This window comes from Centropristis striata, chromosome 5 (genome assembly GCF_030273125.1).
Source record: "Centropristis striata isolate RG_2023a ecotype Rhode Island chromosome 5, C.striata_1.0, whole genome shotgun sequence".
NCBI lineage: Eukaryota > Metazoa > Chordata > Actinopteri > Perciformes > Serranidae > Centropristis > Centropristis striata.
The window spans coordinates 16572066-16586675 of record NC_081521.1 but is presented as its reverse complement, the minus strand read 5'-3'; the positions used below and the strand labels follow the sequence as shown (position 1 = coordinate 16586675).

The following is a 14610-nucleotide window of genomic DNA, read 5'->3' as shown; positions in this document are numbered from 1 at the left end:
CACTGCAGGGAGTTACCGTCACAGTGCACAGAGAGGAAACACGAGACGACGGGCAGCTGTGTCCCGAACAACTGTTACTGTAAGGTGTGATAGCAGCCACGCTGCAGACACACAGTGTGATCCTCGAAGAGGTGAAACTCAACTCAACATCTCACAGTACCGTTCCAACCTGCTGCAAGCTTTCTGCTTTGTTTTGTTGTTTATTTTTCCCTCGGGCGCTCGTGGGTTTGCTCCATGTGACAAAGAGAGGCCACCTACCTACTGCACGTGATCCGACCTTACCCAGTCCGAGGAGGGGAGACAGACAGGACAGAGGAGGGGGGCAAGGTGAACTGTGGGAAGCGGCTCAGTGCAGCGCTGAGAGGCAGGCAGGCGGGGGGGGGGGGGGGGGGGGGGGTGGAGCGGAGCGGCTGTGTGGACCGAGACGCGACGGACGGCGCTCCGGTTTCTACGGAGACCGCCCCATCGCTAGAGAGATCACAGCCCATTGGAGATGCTAGGAGACGAATACTGCAACACGCGGTTAGAAAGCAGAGTGTATTGACCCTCCCCCCCCGCCCCCCCTTCCCTCCCTGACCAGAGCAGCTGTACAGTGTGAAAGTTCTGCCATCGAGAGATTTTATTGAATTAATTCATTTTCTACCTTTTCTGCTTTAATTGAGAAAATATCTACAGGTTTATTCCTTCTCAAAGCATCCACACTCCTGCTCCCTCACTTTAGGTTTAAAAAAACCCAGCTAAAAATCTAGTAAAAGAAGCAAAAGTTAACCTGAGAGTCTGTAGTCGATGACAGAAGTCTCCCATTGGACCCCACAGCTCCAGCCCCCCCCCCCCTTTCCCCCCATGATCAGACAGTGGTGGACTGAGAAAATAGCTCATGCCTGCTCCCCCTGACCCTCAGACTGTGGTGGTTGTCTTTTAAGTGGTCAGCAGGCCCAAAGCCCCCCTGCTGACTGACTCCTCCCACAACCGCAGCGCCACACTCTGGGCCGGCCCACTAGGAGGCCCCCTCATTTCACCAAAAGGGACCACAACCCTTTTGCCAGGAAGATCTGTGACCTGCCAGTCCGTTGAGCAGCCCTGCAGAGAATGAGTGTGTGTGTGTGTGTGTGTGTCTGTATGTGTTTGCGTGCGCATGTACATGTTTGCATGTGCGAGTGTGCGCATGTGTGTGCATGTGTGTGTGCATGTTTGCGCATGTGCATCTGTGTGTGTGTTTGTGTTTCTCAATGTCAGAGAAAAACACACACACACACACACACACACACCCACGCATACAAACACACTGTGGGTCCTCCTGGGCTGGCAGGGCTGTATTCACATAAGCAGAGCACCGTGAACATTTCACAAAGGATCTGAGGAGGTGGCCCAGCGCTGGCCCCGCCCCTCCTCACACCCCTCTGGGGAATGCTCCACAGTCCTCTACCCAACAAATACAGGCAAGGCGTTTGCATTTCCCTACCAAGTGGTCAGAATCCCTTTTGACGGAATGAGACGCTGCCGAGTCACAAACCCACCCAGAGGGTGCTGCTGGGGCGCGGGCTAAGTCCAGTCCCCCAGGGTGGCACAGGTAAGTAAAAACAAACGACCACCGATTTCTCCACTCGGTCCCCGACCTCCATCCAAGGCAGGCCCGAGCGGCAGCCCGGCTGCTCCTGGGGGGCGGGGATGGCGCGTGAGAGCGGCCAATCATCTTAAAAACAATCAGCTACAATCTACGAAGGGGAGAGGGATAGCTGAACTTTTCCCCCAATCCCCCAAAAAACAGATGAGCCAAAAAAAGACAAACACAGAGCCACATCGAGAGAAAGAGAAGAAGAGTCTACGCCTCTGCAGTAAAAACAATCTGATGGATAAATATGTAACCTAGAGATATACGACGCGTACACAATCACCAGAGGGACAATCACAGACAATTAAAGGCACGCACTGTGAACACTAACATCATTACAGAAGACATGCCTGATTCACACAGACTAAAGTGCTGAAGTTCAACAGAAGAGAAAATGGACCGACGGGAGAAATAAAAAAAAGAAGAGGAGGAGAGGATGTGTGTTCTCTTTCATTCACTTACCACGAGATCTGGAGGAGCCCTTTCATCCCTCCATCTCTCTCTCTGCCTCTGTCATGCTCTGTCATTACAAAAGCTCTCTGATCTCCAGCAGAAGGTTCTTATTCATAAATAAAGATTTTTCATGGCGTGTAGGAGATAACAAACCCTTCTCATAGCTGCTCAAAGTGATGCTTATCCTGCCACATACAGTCATGGAAAATTTATTAGATTACTGTTTTCTTCAATTGTATAACTAAAGGTACATTTGTTTGGACAAATGTAATGATAACATCAAAAACAGCTGATAAGAGTTTCATTTAAGAGCTGATATCTAAACATTTAAAATGGATTTCTTGATAATAACCAAAATCATCATCAATAAAACCATGGAAAATGTCTAGATATCAGCTCTAAAATTAAACTCTTATCAAGCTATTTTTGTTGTTATCATTATATTTGTCCAAAAAAATGTACCTTTAGTTGTACAAGCCATTAAAATGAACAAGAAACTGAAGAAAACAAGGCGGTTCCATGACTGTAGACCTGTTTCTACAGCTCGTCTGACACACTCAACCTACATTCACTTTCTATGTGTGCGGATGTGTGTGTGTTCCAGCTCTCTCAGTGTGTGTCCCTGTGTGCCTGTGTTGCAGAAAGACAGAGGGAGGAAGGGAGCCTTCCAGGTGGGGCGCTCAGCTGTTCGCATCAAGGGACGCTGCTAGGAAAGGTACCCACCTTATGAAGTCCCCGTTGGGGTCGGTGCGCCTGCCGAAGCCCACGGGGCAGTAGCAATGGAAAAACTGCTGGAAAAATGAACTGCAGGACAGCCACATCCAGCTGCCCGCATTCACGCTCCAGTCTGCATCGAGAAGAAGCTCCTCAAACACCTGAAACACACACACAGAGGGAGAGGGAGAGAGAGAGGTTTCATACGGAGGCTTTCAGATGTCTGTTGTTATACTTTATAAGCCTGGGTATACCCATACTGCCTTGCACGCTCGATTTAATTTTGAACTGCAACACAGTCTGGCAATTACGGCCATTTCTTAGCCGTGTTTTAGGGCTCCAATCACAGAACGGGGAGGATCAGCAAGACGATGACCCGTACTAGTTGACAGATGGAAGCTTGTAGTTTTCTTACGGATCCAACATGGTTGCAGCAGACACACTCATTATGGTGATCACGCTAAACAGCCCAACTCCTTCTGACTGAACTGTACAGTTGCTCAGTAGTGACAGCCCCCCTCATCACTGAGGACCCCTCCCACCCCCTGCACCACTCCTTCAGGCAGACGATACAGAACCCCACTGGCCCGGAAAAACATTTACAAGAAATCCTTCATCCCCTCTGCAAGAACTGTCCTTAACACCACAAAATAGGCTTTATCTGTTGTTGTGTGTGAATGTGTTTGTAAGTGTGTTTTAATTTGTGATGAAGCCGTGTCAAAGACAAATTTCTGTTTATACTGTAGAACAGACAATAAAGTTATATCTATATTTATATCTAACACACAGACCGGTGTGGTTTTATACTGAGGCTTTCAAATAAAGCTGCAAATATCTATGGTTATATTTTATGGTTATCACGCTAAAAAAATACCCTTGAACAAAATCCTCAATTTGAAAAATATAATAATCATAACAAATGACTTATTCTTGCATAGTCTCTACCTCAGGCTTACAGCATCATTATATGACAGAAATGGCAACAAAATTAACAGGTTTTTATGATCTAACTCAAACTCACTGGTGCTGATCTGTGCAGAGGTTCGTGCAAATGATGCTGCAACAGTCACAAAGTACCTACTGTAGTCCGCTAACTTTAATTATTCAGTCTGACCAAGAAAAAAGAAAAAAGTCTGTTGCTGACACAGGTGCACACAGAAAAGCAGATTTTTGACCACAGTGAAAAAGTTGTTTTTCAAAGGCTATACATAAATAAAAACACATTAATAATATCAGTGTAGCCTCTCTGCAACGTGCAAGATACCAGCAGGGATTAACATGCAATAAATGAATAAATCAAAGTTACACAGTGCAGATTTAAACTCTGAAAGTCACAAATGAAGCTTCAAACTACTGTTGCCATGTTCAGAGGACAGAACACAAGATCTGAAATATCATCTGGAGATTTTTCTGGCTTCTGGAAATGATGTGTGCCTTTCATATTTAAAGCCACAGGATTAAACGGCTGCTAGTGTTTGTTTAGAGCTGATCATTTCCGTCCCCACCCTCCCATCCCTCCCCTGCAAGCTCACCTTCATGCCCTCCTCCCAGCTGATCCACAGGTCGCCCCTGGTTAGGAAGCAGGCCACAGCGTGCCGGGCCAGGTGGTGGATCCAGCCCTCCTGTCTCAGTTGGGTCATGATGGCGTCTATCCAGGGGAAACCCGTCTTGGCCTCGGCCCACTTGGCCAGCGCTTCGGGGTTCTTGTCCCAGGGGATGCGGACGCAGATGGGGTTCCCCTCCATCTTGTCGAAGCGCGGGTTGTTGGTGGCCGTGGTGTAGAAGAACTCCCGCCAAAGCAGCTGTCCGTACAGGGAGAGGGGCGGGGAGCTGTTCTTCTTCACCTGCAGGAGAACAGAGAGGTCGATTTTGAGATTCTTTTACTGGTTTATAAACCTCTTAGTGGGCTTAGTCCAGCCTATTTATCTGATTTACTTTTATCCTATGAACCCTCGAGGACTCTCAGGTCTTCTCGGAGTGGCCTTTTAATAATACCAAAAGTTAGAATGAAAACCCACTGTGAGGCATCGTTTCCTCACTGTGGTCCATGTTTGTGGAACAGCCTCCCTGAAGACTGACGGCATCAGAGACGCTTCAGATTTTTAAGAGCAAACTTAAGACTTATCTTTTTAATTTGGCTTTTCCTTGAACCATTTAAAAATATTTTTCCTCTCTCTATATATATTATCATGCTCTACTATTTTATTTTTTTTACTCTTTCTTCTCATTAGAATTATTATTATTATTTACTTGAAGATGGCAGCGTAGCCTGAAAGCTCCACACAGCCAAACACAAACTTTATAAAACCCCACAAATGCACCGATAATTTTCGAGGAAAGATAGCGGCTCTGGATATGTCAGAACCATCCGAATCGAAACCCTACGACATTTTCACCAGAGCACGCAAGGCAAGTATCGTTGAGACAACTTCTCTGACAGCGACGTTGGCTAATGAAACTAGCATCATGGCAAATGTGGCTGACGTGCTGACAGAGCTGAAGTCCCTCCGCTCGGACTTTGGATCAAAATTGGACAACATTGATAACAGTCTGTCGGATGTGGCAAACTCAATTGTGGCGATTGAAAGCAAACTTTCAGGCGTGGAACAAGACGTGGTTGCAAATACAACACGTATCGGAGAGGCAGAAACACGTATAGCAACAACAGAAGACGAGCTGCAACACACTCAAGAGGCACTAGCCTCAGCCACTAAACGAATTGCCTATCTGGAATCAAAAACAGAAGATCTGGAAAATCGAGGCAGACGAAAGAACCTGCGGCTTTTTGGTCTACGTGAACGAGCTGAAGAAATGAGACACTCTACGACTATGTAAATGACATGCTACCGCAATGGCTCGGCTTTCCTGACAAAACTTTCACTCTGGAGCGAGTTCATCGCACACTGGCACCGGCCAAACCTAACCAGAACCGAGCGGTTCTTATCCGCTTTTTTAAAGTTTCAGGAGAAGGAGTTTGTGTATCGTGAAGCAAGAAAGCGAGACATCATGCACGGCGACAGTAAGCTGTCTTTCTCTCAGGATCTGTCTGCAGAAACGGTTCGTATTCGGCGAGAGTTTGCCCCAGTTGTGAAGCAGTTCGTGGCCATGGGAAGTTTTCGTGGATTTCATCACAATCCTTGTAAATTGAGAGTGCTTCACAATGGAAGAATTCATCTCTTTTCAACACCGCAAGAAGCCGAGAGGTTCCACCAAGGCATAACACGACCCGCATAAAGACTGTACAGGACGTGATACACAGTTCCTGAAGTTACGACAGACATTGAACGCACCAAGACGATAAACAACAGCGGACCCGGTATTATAAACGATGCACAGAGACTGATAAAGACTGTTTTTTTTTTTTGTTATAGTGTTGCTAAATGTTTCCTAAATAGATAAGGAATGGTTAAAACTTTTAGACAGGGTCAGAATTTCAAATAAGGGAATGTGATAAAAATTATTTTATTGCATTATTTTCTGTGGTGCAACAAATAAGCCAACGTTACTTCTGGTAAAGCATTGTTTAACGCAATCTCATTTATTATTCTTTTTTATTTTATTTATTTTTATTTTTTATTTTTTTATTATTATTATTAATAATAATAATTTATTATTATTATTATTATTATTAGTTAATGTATGTGTGTATGTATGTGTATATGTATGTATGTGTGTATGTGTATGTATGTATGTATGTATGTGTACATGTATGTATATATATGTGTGTGTGTGTGTATGTGTATGTAGGTGTATGTGTATATATATATATATGTATATATATATATATAATATTTATTTTTTATTTATCTTAATTATTATTTTTAATTTTATTATTGTTGTGTGTGTATATGTGTATGTGTGTGTGTATGTATGTGTGTGTATATATATATATATATATATATATATATATATATACATATGTTTTTTGTTTTTTTTGTTTTTTTTGTTGTTTTTTTTAAATTATTTTAATTTTTATTATTATTATTATTTTTTACGAACAGAATTGGCTTTAACTGAGAATAGAGAAAGGGGTTAATGTTCACATAGAAGACATGGTTGTTTGGACTTATGGCTGTTCTGTCCAGGGTCAAAGGCACGTGGACTAGCTGCTCCTCAGCATTTGTGGATCAGCATCTCCCATAGTTGGTTTATTAAAGGGAGGGTGATAAAGCATTTCAACGGAAATGCTAGGGAGTGGGATGGGACTTTTTCACGTTTTGGTTATCACTGTTCTAGTTGTTTTTGCAGGTTTTCTTTTCCCCTCCAGTGTGTGTAAAATTTTTGTGTATGGTTTTGGCAGAATCATTAACATTTCTAACCTCATTAGGATATCAGAAGATGTTATCAATGGCAAAACACTATGTCTGTGAATAATTCTGAAATCAAGATCACCAGTTGGAACATTAGGGGGCTTAGAAAATTGACTAAATTGAAACAAGTTATAAATAGGCTGAAACATCTCAGGTCTAAAATTGTTTTCTTACAAGAAACCCATCTGATAGCCTCTGACATACCTTGTCTGAAAAAAAGATGGCCGGGCCAAGTGATTTATTCTTCTTATAATAATTATGCTCGAGGTGTTGCTATCCTTGTACACAAATCAGTTCCATTCCAAATTACTCAAACTATTCAAGATCCAACTGGAAGATATGTGATTGCACAGGGAAACATTATGTCACGTAAGGTTAACCTAATTAATATCTATGGTCCTAACGAGGACATACCGTCCTTTTTTGAAAAATTAATGTTGACTGTGTCCACCTTAGAAGGTCTCTATATTTTTGGGGGCGACTTTAATTGTACGTTAGACCCAGTAATGGATCGACTCACTGGTACTGATACCTCACACGTACAGACAAGGAGAAAGCTGACTGAATTCATAAAAGATCTGAAACTAGTTGATGTATGGAGGGAGAAAAATCCAAACAAAAAGGAATTTTCCTGTCATTCTTCTACTTATAAAACGTATTCACGTATAGATTATTTCCTAATATCTGTTGAACTGCTTATTAATGTCACAAACTGTTGGTATGACAGCATAGTGATTAGTGATCATGCAGCTGCTTCAATGGAAATATGCTTAGGCGTATTTGCCCATCATTCCCCGAGATGGAGGTTTCAGGTATATTGGTTACAAGATCCATCCTTTCTTAAATTCATAGGAGCCTGCATAGATAACTATTTCCTGCTAAATACAGATGAAACAACTGCCAGTGTAAGATGGGAAGCATTCAAAGCATATATAAGGGGGGAAATGATTAAATATACAAGCTCAAAGACTAGACAACAAAAAAAGGAAATAGAAACATTGGAAAGACAGATTAAAACACTAGAAATGGATCTTTGCGAGAATAATGACGAGGACAAACAGCACCAATTAACAGTAATGAGAGCTCAATACAATAAACTATCTACTGACAAAGTTGCTAAAACCCTCTTATGGACAAAGCAAGCATACTATGATCAGGGTGAAAAACCAAGCAAATTACTGGCTTGGCGGGTTAAGAAAATGCAGGCCGAAAGAACAATTAACAGTATAAAGACAATGTCAGGAGATTTAACAACAGACCCAATTGAAATTAATGCTACCTTCAGAAACTTTTATGAATTATTATACAAATCAGAATATGCAGGAGCTACACAACAACAGGCATTTCTCGATCAGCTACAGTTCCAGAGCCTATCTGAAGATGAAAAGGAAGTACTGGACAAGGAATTAACAGTTAAGGATCTTTATGACGCCATGAGCAGTATGAACACTGGGAAAGCACCGGGCCCTGACGGGATACCTATAGAATTTTATAAGAAGTTTAAACAGAAACTCGCGCAACCTTTATTAGAAATGTTTAACGAATCATATCAAACAGGAACTCTTCCACCATCGTTAAGATTAGCTATGATAACTGTGATACTAAAACCTGACAAATCGCCAATCAGTTGTTCATCTTTCAGGCCCATTAGTTTAATGGGATGCGATACAAAAATATTATGCAAAGCTCTCTCTAAAAGATTAGAACAATATCTTCCTCAACTGGTCAGTAATGATCAGAATGGTTTTGTATTACAACGGCAAGGCTTCCATAACATCAGGAGAGTTTTAAATGTACTGTTTGAGAAAAATAATACCCAAGACACTGCAATGTTATCAGTTGATGCCAGTCAAGCATTCGATAGAATAGAATGGAAATACCTTTTTGATCTACTCCCTAGATATGGTCTAGGAGAAACATTTCTCAAATGGATTAAATTACTGTACACAGACCCAAGAGCAGAAATATTGACTAATAATACAATTTCTAAACCTTTCCATTTACAACGCTCAACTAGGCAAGGCTGCCCTTTGTCTCCTCTGCTTTTCACATTAGCAATAGAACCTCTTGCGATCGCAGTTAGGACACGTAGGAATATATCTGGCATCAGGATTTGGGACATAGAGCATCATATAGCACTATATGCGGATGATATTATTTTTTTCTTAACGAACCTGAGGAGTAGTATTCCAAATTTGATTACTTTACTTGAAAATTTTGGTGAGTTTTCTGGATACAGAATAAACAAATCTAAGTCGGTACTGTTATTTCTAAATGAAGAAGAAAGACGCAATCCTAAAATAAATACACCATTTATGGCCACACAAGATGGATTCAAATATCTGGGTATTAAGATTACCCCAAAACTTGGCGATATTGTCCCTACAAACTATAACCCGCTGGTAGACGAAGTGACAGAAAAGTTGGACCGGTGGTCTAATTTGCCGATATCAATGATTGGTCGCATAAACCTTATTAAAATGTCTATTATACCCAAATTTATATATCTTTTCCAAGCACTCCCGCTTCCATTACCAAGTGACTTCCATAAAAAAATTGATAATATATTTGGCCAGTTCATTTGGAACAAAAGAAAGGGTAGACTCCGGCTCAAGTTATTATTTTTACCCTATGAAAGGGGAGGACTTCGGGTCCCAAACCTGAAATGGTATTATTGGGCTACCCAATTAAGTTCTGCATTGTACTATTTTTCTTCATCCACACCACCTGCTTGGGTAAATATTGAACGAAAATCAGTGTCAGATTTGCCCATAAAGCAGTATTTATATTCCTCGGATATTAAGACACTGAAAAAACAGACAAGAAACCCCTTTGTTAAAAATACAATATCAGTATGGTATGCTGTACATAATTTTGTTGATGAAACAATAATTTTGTCACAATTTACTCCTATCTGGGGCAACAGACAATTCAGGCCTGGTGGATTGGATGGGGGGTTCAAATTATGGGCAGAGAAGGGAATTGGGACCGTTTCGGACCTTTATTTTGAAGGTACTCTTCTCAGTTTTGATCAACTTTCTCATAAGTATGGAGTTCCCCAAAAACATTTTTTCAAATATTTGCAATTAAGAAGTTTTATATCATCAAAACATGAGACATTCATGGCCACACCCCCGCTATCGATTATTGAGGAAACAGTGATTAATAATTTGAATGGTAAAAAACACATATCTAGATTCTATAACCTTTTAGTGGATTACTCGACAGAATCGGCATTAGATAAATTAAATGCTTGGAGAACAGACACACAAGAAGATATTAGTGAAGAAGACTGGGGGAGAGCATGTCTAAAAGCACAAAATAATTCAATTAACACAAGATTAAAACTGATTCAGTATAAGTGGTTAATGAGGGTTTATATTACACCTGCAAAACTTCATCATATCTCTCCTAACATTCCTGATGTTTGTGTTAAATGTCTGACTGAAAAGGGAACTCTGATTCACTGCCTATGGGAATGCTCTAAGATTTTGGTATTTTGGGGAAATGTTGTTAAATGTTTGTCACGGATGGTTGAGTGCAGCATTCCATTGACATCAACAGTCTGTATCCTCGGAATATACCCCAAGGACTCCATCAGAACAACGAGGAAATCAAAAATGATCGACTTTGGACTTCTCCATGCAAGGAGAGTGATTGCTCTATATTGGAAAAATGTAGAACCACCATCAATGGCAATATGGAAGAAGGAGTTGATGACGTGTCTTGGACTGGAGAGATTGACATACATTGTTAAAGGTAAACAGGAGGAGTTTGCTTGGATTTGGGAATCATTTATGTCATTTTTGACCAATGGAACGGATAACACTGACTGAACAATAGGTTATGAAATGATCCTGCCTTTTATTTTATTTTTATTTATTTATTTACTTATTTTGCTCCATTTTAGTCTTTTTTTTTTTAGTACTTATTTTGCATTAGATTGATGTTTGTTGTCACTGTCCATTTTATTTACTCATTTTCTTTGTCTGTGTGAATGAATGTATGTTCGAGGGGATATAAATGAAAATGTTTGTATATTTGACATAAAGTTTGATATGCACTTCAATAAAAAAATATTGTTGAAAAAAAAAATTATTATTTACTTTTGTTTTTTATTTTATCTTACCTTACTTTATTTTTATTTATTTTATCTAATTCATTTCTAAGCTGCCTCCAGTGTTTCCTCACTGCTCCACGTTGAGATGGAGCTTCCTCAGTTTCTGCTTTGTTTATAATGGGATGGAGGGTGTTTGCTTGTTTTCTATGTTTTATTATTTTTAATATTATTATTTTTCCTTTTTTCATGTGAAGCACTTTGTGTTACATTTCTCTTGTATGAGAAGTGCAATGGAAATAAAGTCTGATTGATGGGTTGACTGAGAGTTGGTATGAAGCAGCTTCACTCAGAGAGCAGCAGCAGCAGAGGACTGACTGACCTTGCGGTAGAGGTCGGTGAGCTTGAAGTAGAAAAGGCGGCAGGAGAGGCAGCCGAAGCGCAGGTACGGGCTGAGGCCGGTCGGGCTCGCCAGCAGGGAGTTGGCGTTCATTCTGGGTCGCTCGAAGTTCGCCACCCACGCCTGGAAACAGACCAGACTTAGAGGGTTAATGGAGGGAAGCATTAATAAAACAGAAAAGCAGTGAATCAGTTTCAGAATATTATATCATGATTTCATGTTAATATTAACTGTTTTATATGTTGACTTTTTTAATTTAAGCTGCTGTTTTTGACTCACTGTACTTGCCTTAATAAATATATATATATATATATATATATATATATGTACTTTTTCCTTATGCACCAACACGTGGTGCAGAAAATTTCTTGTATGTAAAAAACTTACTTGGCAATAAAAACGACTCTTAATTCTGATTCTAAATGTCATTAAAATGTGACGGTCTGAAGAGTGTAAGAAACATCAGGTTTTCCCCATCACAGTAAATAATTAAAAAAAAGGCAATTCCTAACTAAAAAATGCATCAAAATATATTTCAGTGGAGAGTTTTTGTATCTTAAAGTGGTCTGAGGATTTTACCCTTCGAGAAAAATACTGAATCCCACAACATTTAAACAATTCAGAATTATTGTGAGAATCAAAAAAAAAAAAACAGTTTGGAAAAATCAGATCCTTTAAAAAAACATAAAATTCTGAGCTTGAAGTCATGAATGACTTGGCTGAGAAAAAGAGAAAAAAATCTGTGAAACTTGTAAATCCATCATGAGTAGCACTTGTGAGCACTTTAAGATTAAATTTTCCAATTTTAACAAAAAATTAATTCTAGCTGTGTTATAAGATTTTATTAATCCCGATGAAATTATTGTTCCAGAATTCTCCAAGTTACAAAAACAACCAAAGTATAGGATAATATAAGAAAAAAAAATGAACAATGAGCTGCAGGACTTATAGATTTATATAGATTTTATATATTGCAGTGAAACACAAGAACACAGAGAGGAGAATATGACAGGAGCAATAAAATGCTCTGAAAAAGCTTGCTGGGGTTCAGAGGGTATATAAACAGCTGATACGGTAAAGTTTGTAATGATCAGTCAGTGTGTTTCATTTACATTTTCTGTGATGAACCTGAGCAGGTGCAGTACCGACCTTTCTCTCCAGATGGCGCTCTATCCTTGTCAGAGCCTCGGTCTCTCCTCCGGGCCACACGGCGGTGGGCAGGCCCTCTGTGTCAAAGCCTGCAAACAATCCACTGGATCACTTTCTGCATGTCTTTAAACTAAAACAACTGCAGTATTTATTTTCCTCAGCAGGATATTTCCCACAAAGCACCATGAGCATCGAGTTGAAAAGGATGCATTGACAAATGTTTCAGTTAGAGAGGAACTACTTCTCTTTTGGCTTATTTTTAATTTATCAACACAAATTTGCACCCTTTGTATACATCTGACCATAGAAAATATTATATTATTATCATTATACAATTATATTATATCACTAAGCAGCACATTTTATACTTTTGCATATACCCTATAAATAAATAACTCTTTATGCATGTATATATAATATATATGAAAATGTGCTTAAATATTCTGTGTGACTCCTTTGTCTGAATCTTAAGCTGCTGTGACAACTGAGGGATAAATATCTTATCCTATAAATAAATCATAACTTGGGCAGCTGTTGCATAATATCTGAACACCTGCTGAGAAACAAAACTTAACAACATGAGGTTTCCCACATGACGCGGTTTTCCCTCACTTTATTTGTTGTGTATTATTTGTTATTTTATTTCAAGAAATTGTACTGTTCACATTTTGTTTTATGGATGAAGTGACTTTCTATATTATAGATTGTTCATCATCATGATGCCGGGATTGAAACGTTTTCTTCTTTTTTTTTTTTTTTTTTTTTTTAAATCAACAAAAAAACACTGTTAAACGTAGAAAGAAACTATAAAAACAGAAATTATCATCACAGTTTGAAGTTTCCAACGGTACTTAAATTAATCATCTTACTAAAGTTTCCGTTATACAAAGTGACCAAAACTTCTGTTAAAAACATTTAAATTCTGCTCCTCAGAGTCACTGTGAAGACATGATTGACTCTGCTGAGACCAACGGTCACGTGACAAATATTCAAATATTTAATTCCAATTTTTAACTTGCATTTTTTCTGATTTCTGTCATTCTAACTGTGTTATTCTGCATAAAGACATTTTTGAGTTGTTCTGATTGTGCTCATTCTATAGAGCTGCAGGACTTATAGATTTATAGAGATTTATATATTGCATATGAATTACTGTATCTGCTTAACTCTTAGAAATCGCATAGGTGTCTCAGAAAGTTAAAGTGTGTGCAGCTGTGTGAGCAACGTGTGAATGAGAATATGCTTTCTGTGAATGGAAACGAGACATGTTGCGTGGCTGAGTGAATAAGAGGGTTAACATGTGAGCAGGTTCATTAAGGAGACAAATAACAGCTTGTGTGGAATCAAACCTTTACAGACATCTGCAGACATCTATTAACAGAGCTAACACCTTAAATAACTGATTTATTTGCAGGTGGAGGCAGCAGGTGGCCAGAGAGCCAGAGAGCAGCTCAATGAATGAACCGACTGTTGACCTTTTGTCAATGGAAAACAGACATCTGGCTGATCCAATAGTGAGGAATTAGATCAGATCTACTTTTAAATAGAGAACCTGGGTCCACTGTTACGGGAGAGCTAATAAAGTTATATTAGTCTTATTCATCAGACTTTGTTTTGAAATATTTTGTCAGATTTCAGGCAAAGAATGCATTCACTAGTTTAATCCCTGTTTTAAACACCAACCCCAAAATTAGTAATGCTGCATTCAAATTTAAACACTGAAGTTTTAAGAAGTTTGGTCTCAATATAAGACAATCAATCTGGAGTTTATCACTTTGTCACAGAAGCTTCAAGTCATTCAAAATTTGAGGAAATATTGCAGAAATGGAGGGTTTATTATTTTCTATAATGAGGTCAGACATTTAAACTTGTGCTGCCCGCTACTGGACACATGTCTCTTCTCTTTAAAGTTTAT

General features: G+C 39.6%; 1 protein-coding gene across 1 annotated transcript in view; it reads right to left on the bottom strand.

The window, feature by feature from the left end:
* The window catches only part of cry3a (cryptochrome circadian regulator 3a), a 59931-nt gene that overhangs the window by 22120 nt on the left and 23201 nt on the right, over positions 1 to 14610 (bottom strand). The window contains exons 6-9 of the mRNA XM_059332820.1: positions 12696 to 12784; positions 11529 to 11669; positions 4312 to 4623; positions 2789 to 2940 (exon numbers count right to left, since the gene is read on the bottom strand). Coding sequence (XP_059188803.1) covers positions 2789 to 2940; positions 4312 to 4623; positions 11529 to 11669; positions 12696 to 12784 — 694 coding nt within the window. The remainder of the gene's footprint in view (positions 1 to 2788; positions 2941 to 4311; positions 4624 to 11528; positions 11670 to 12695; positions 12785 to 14610) is intronic.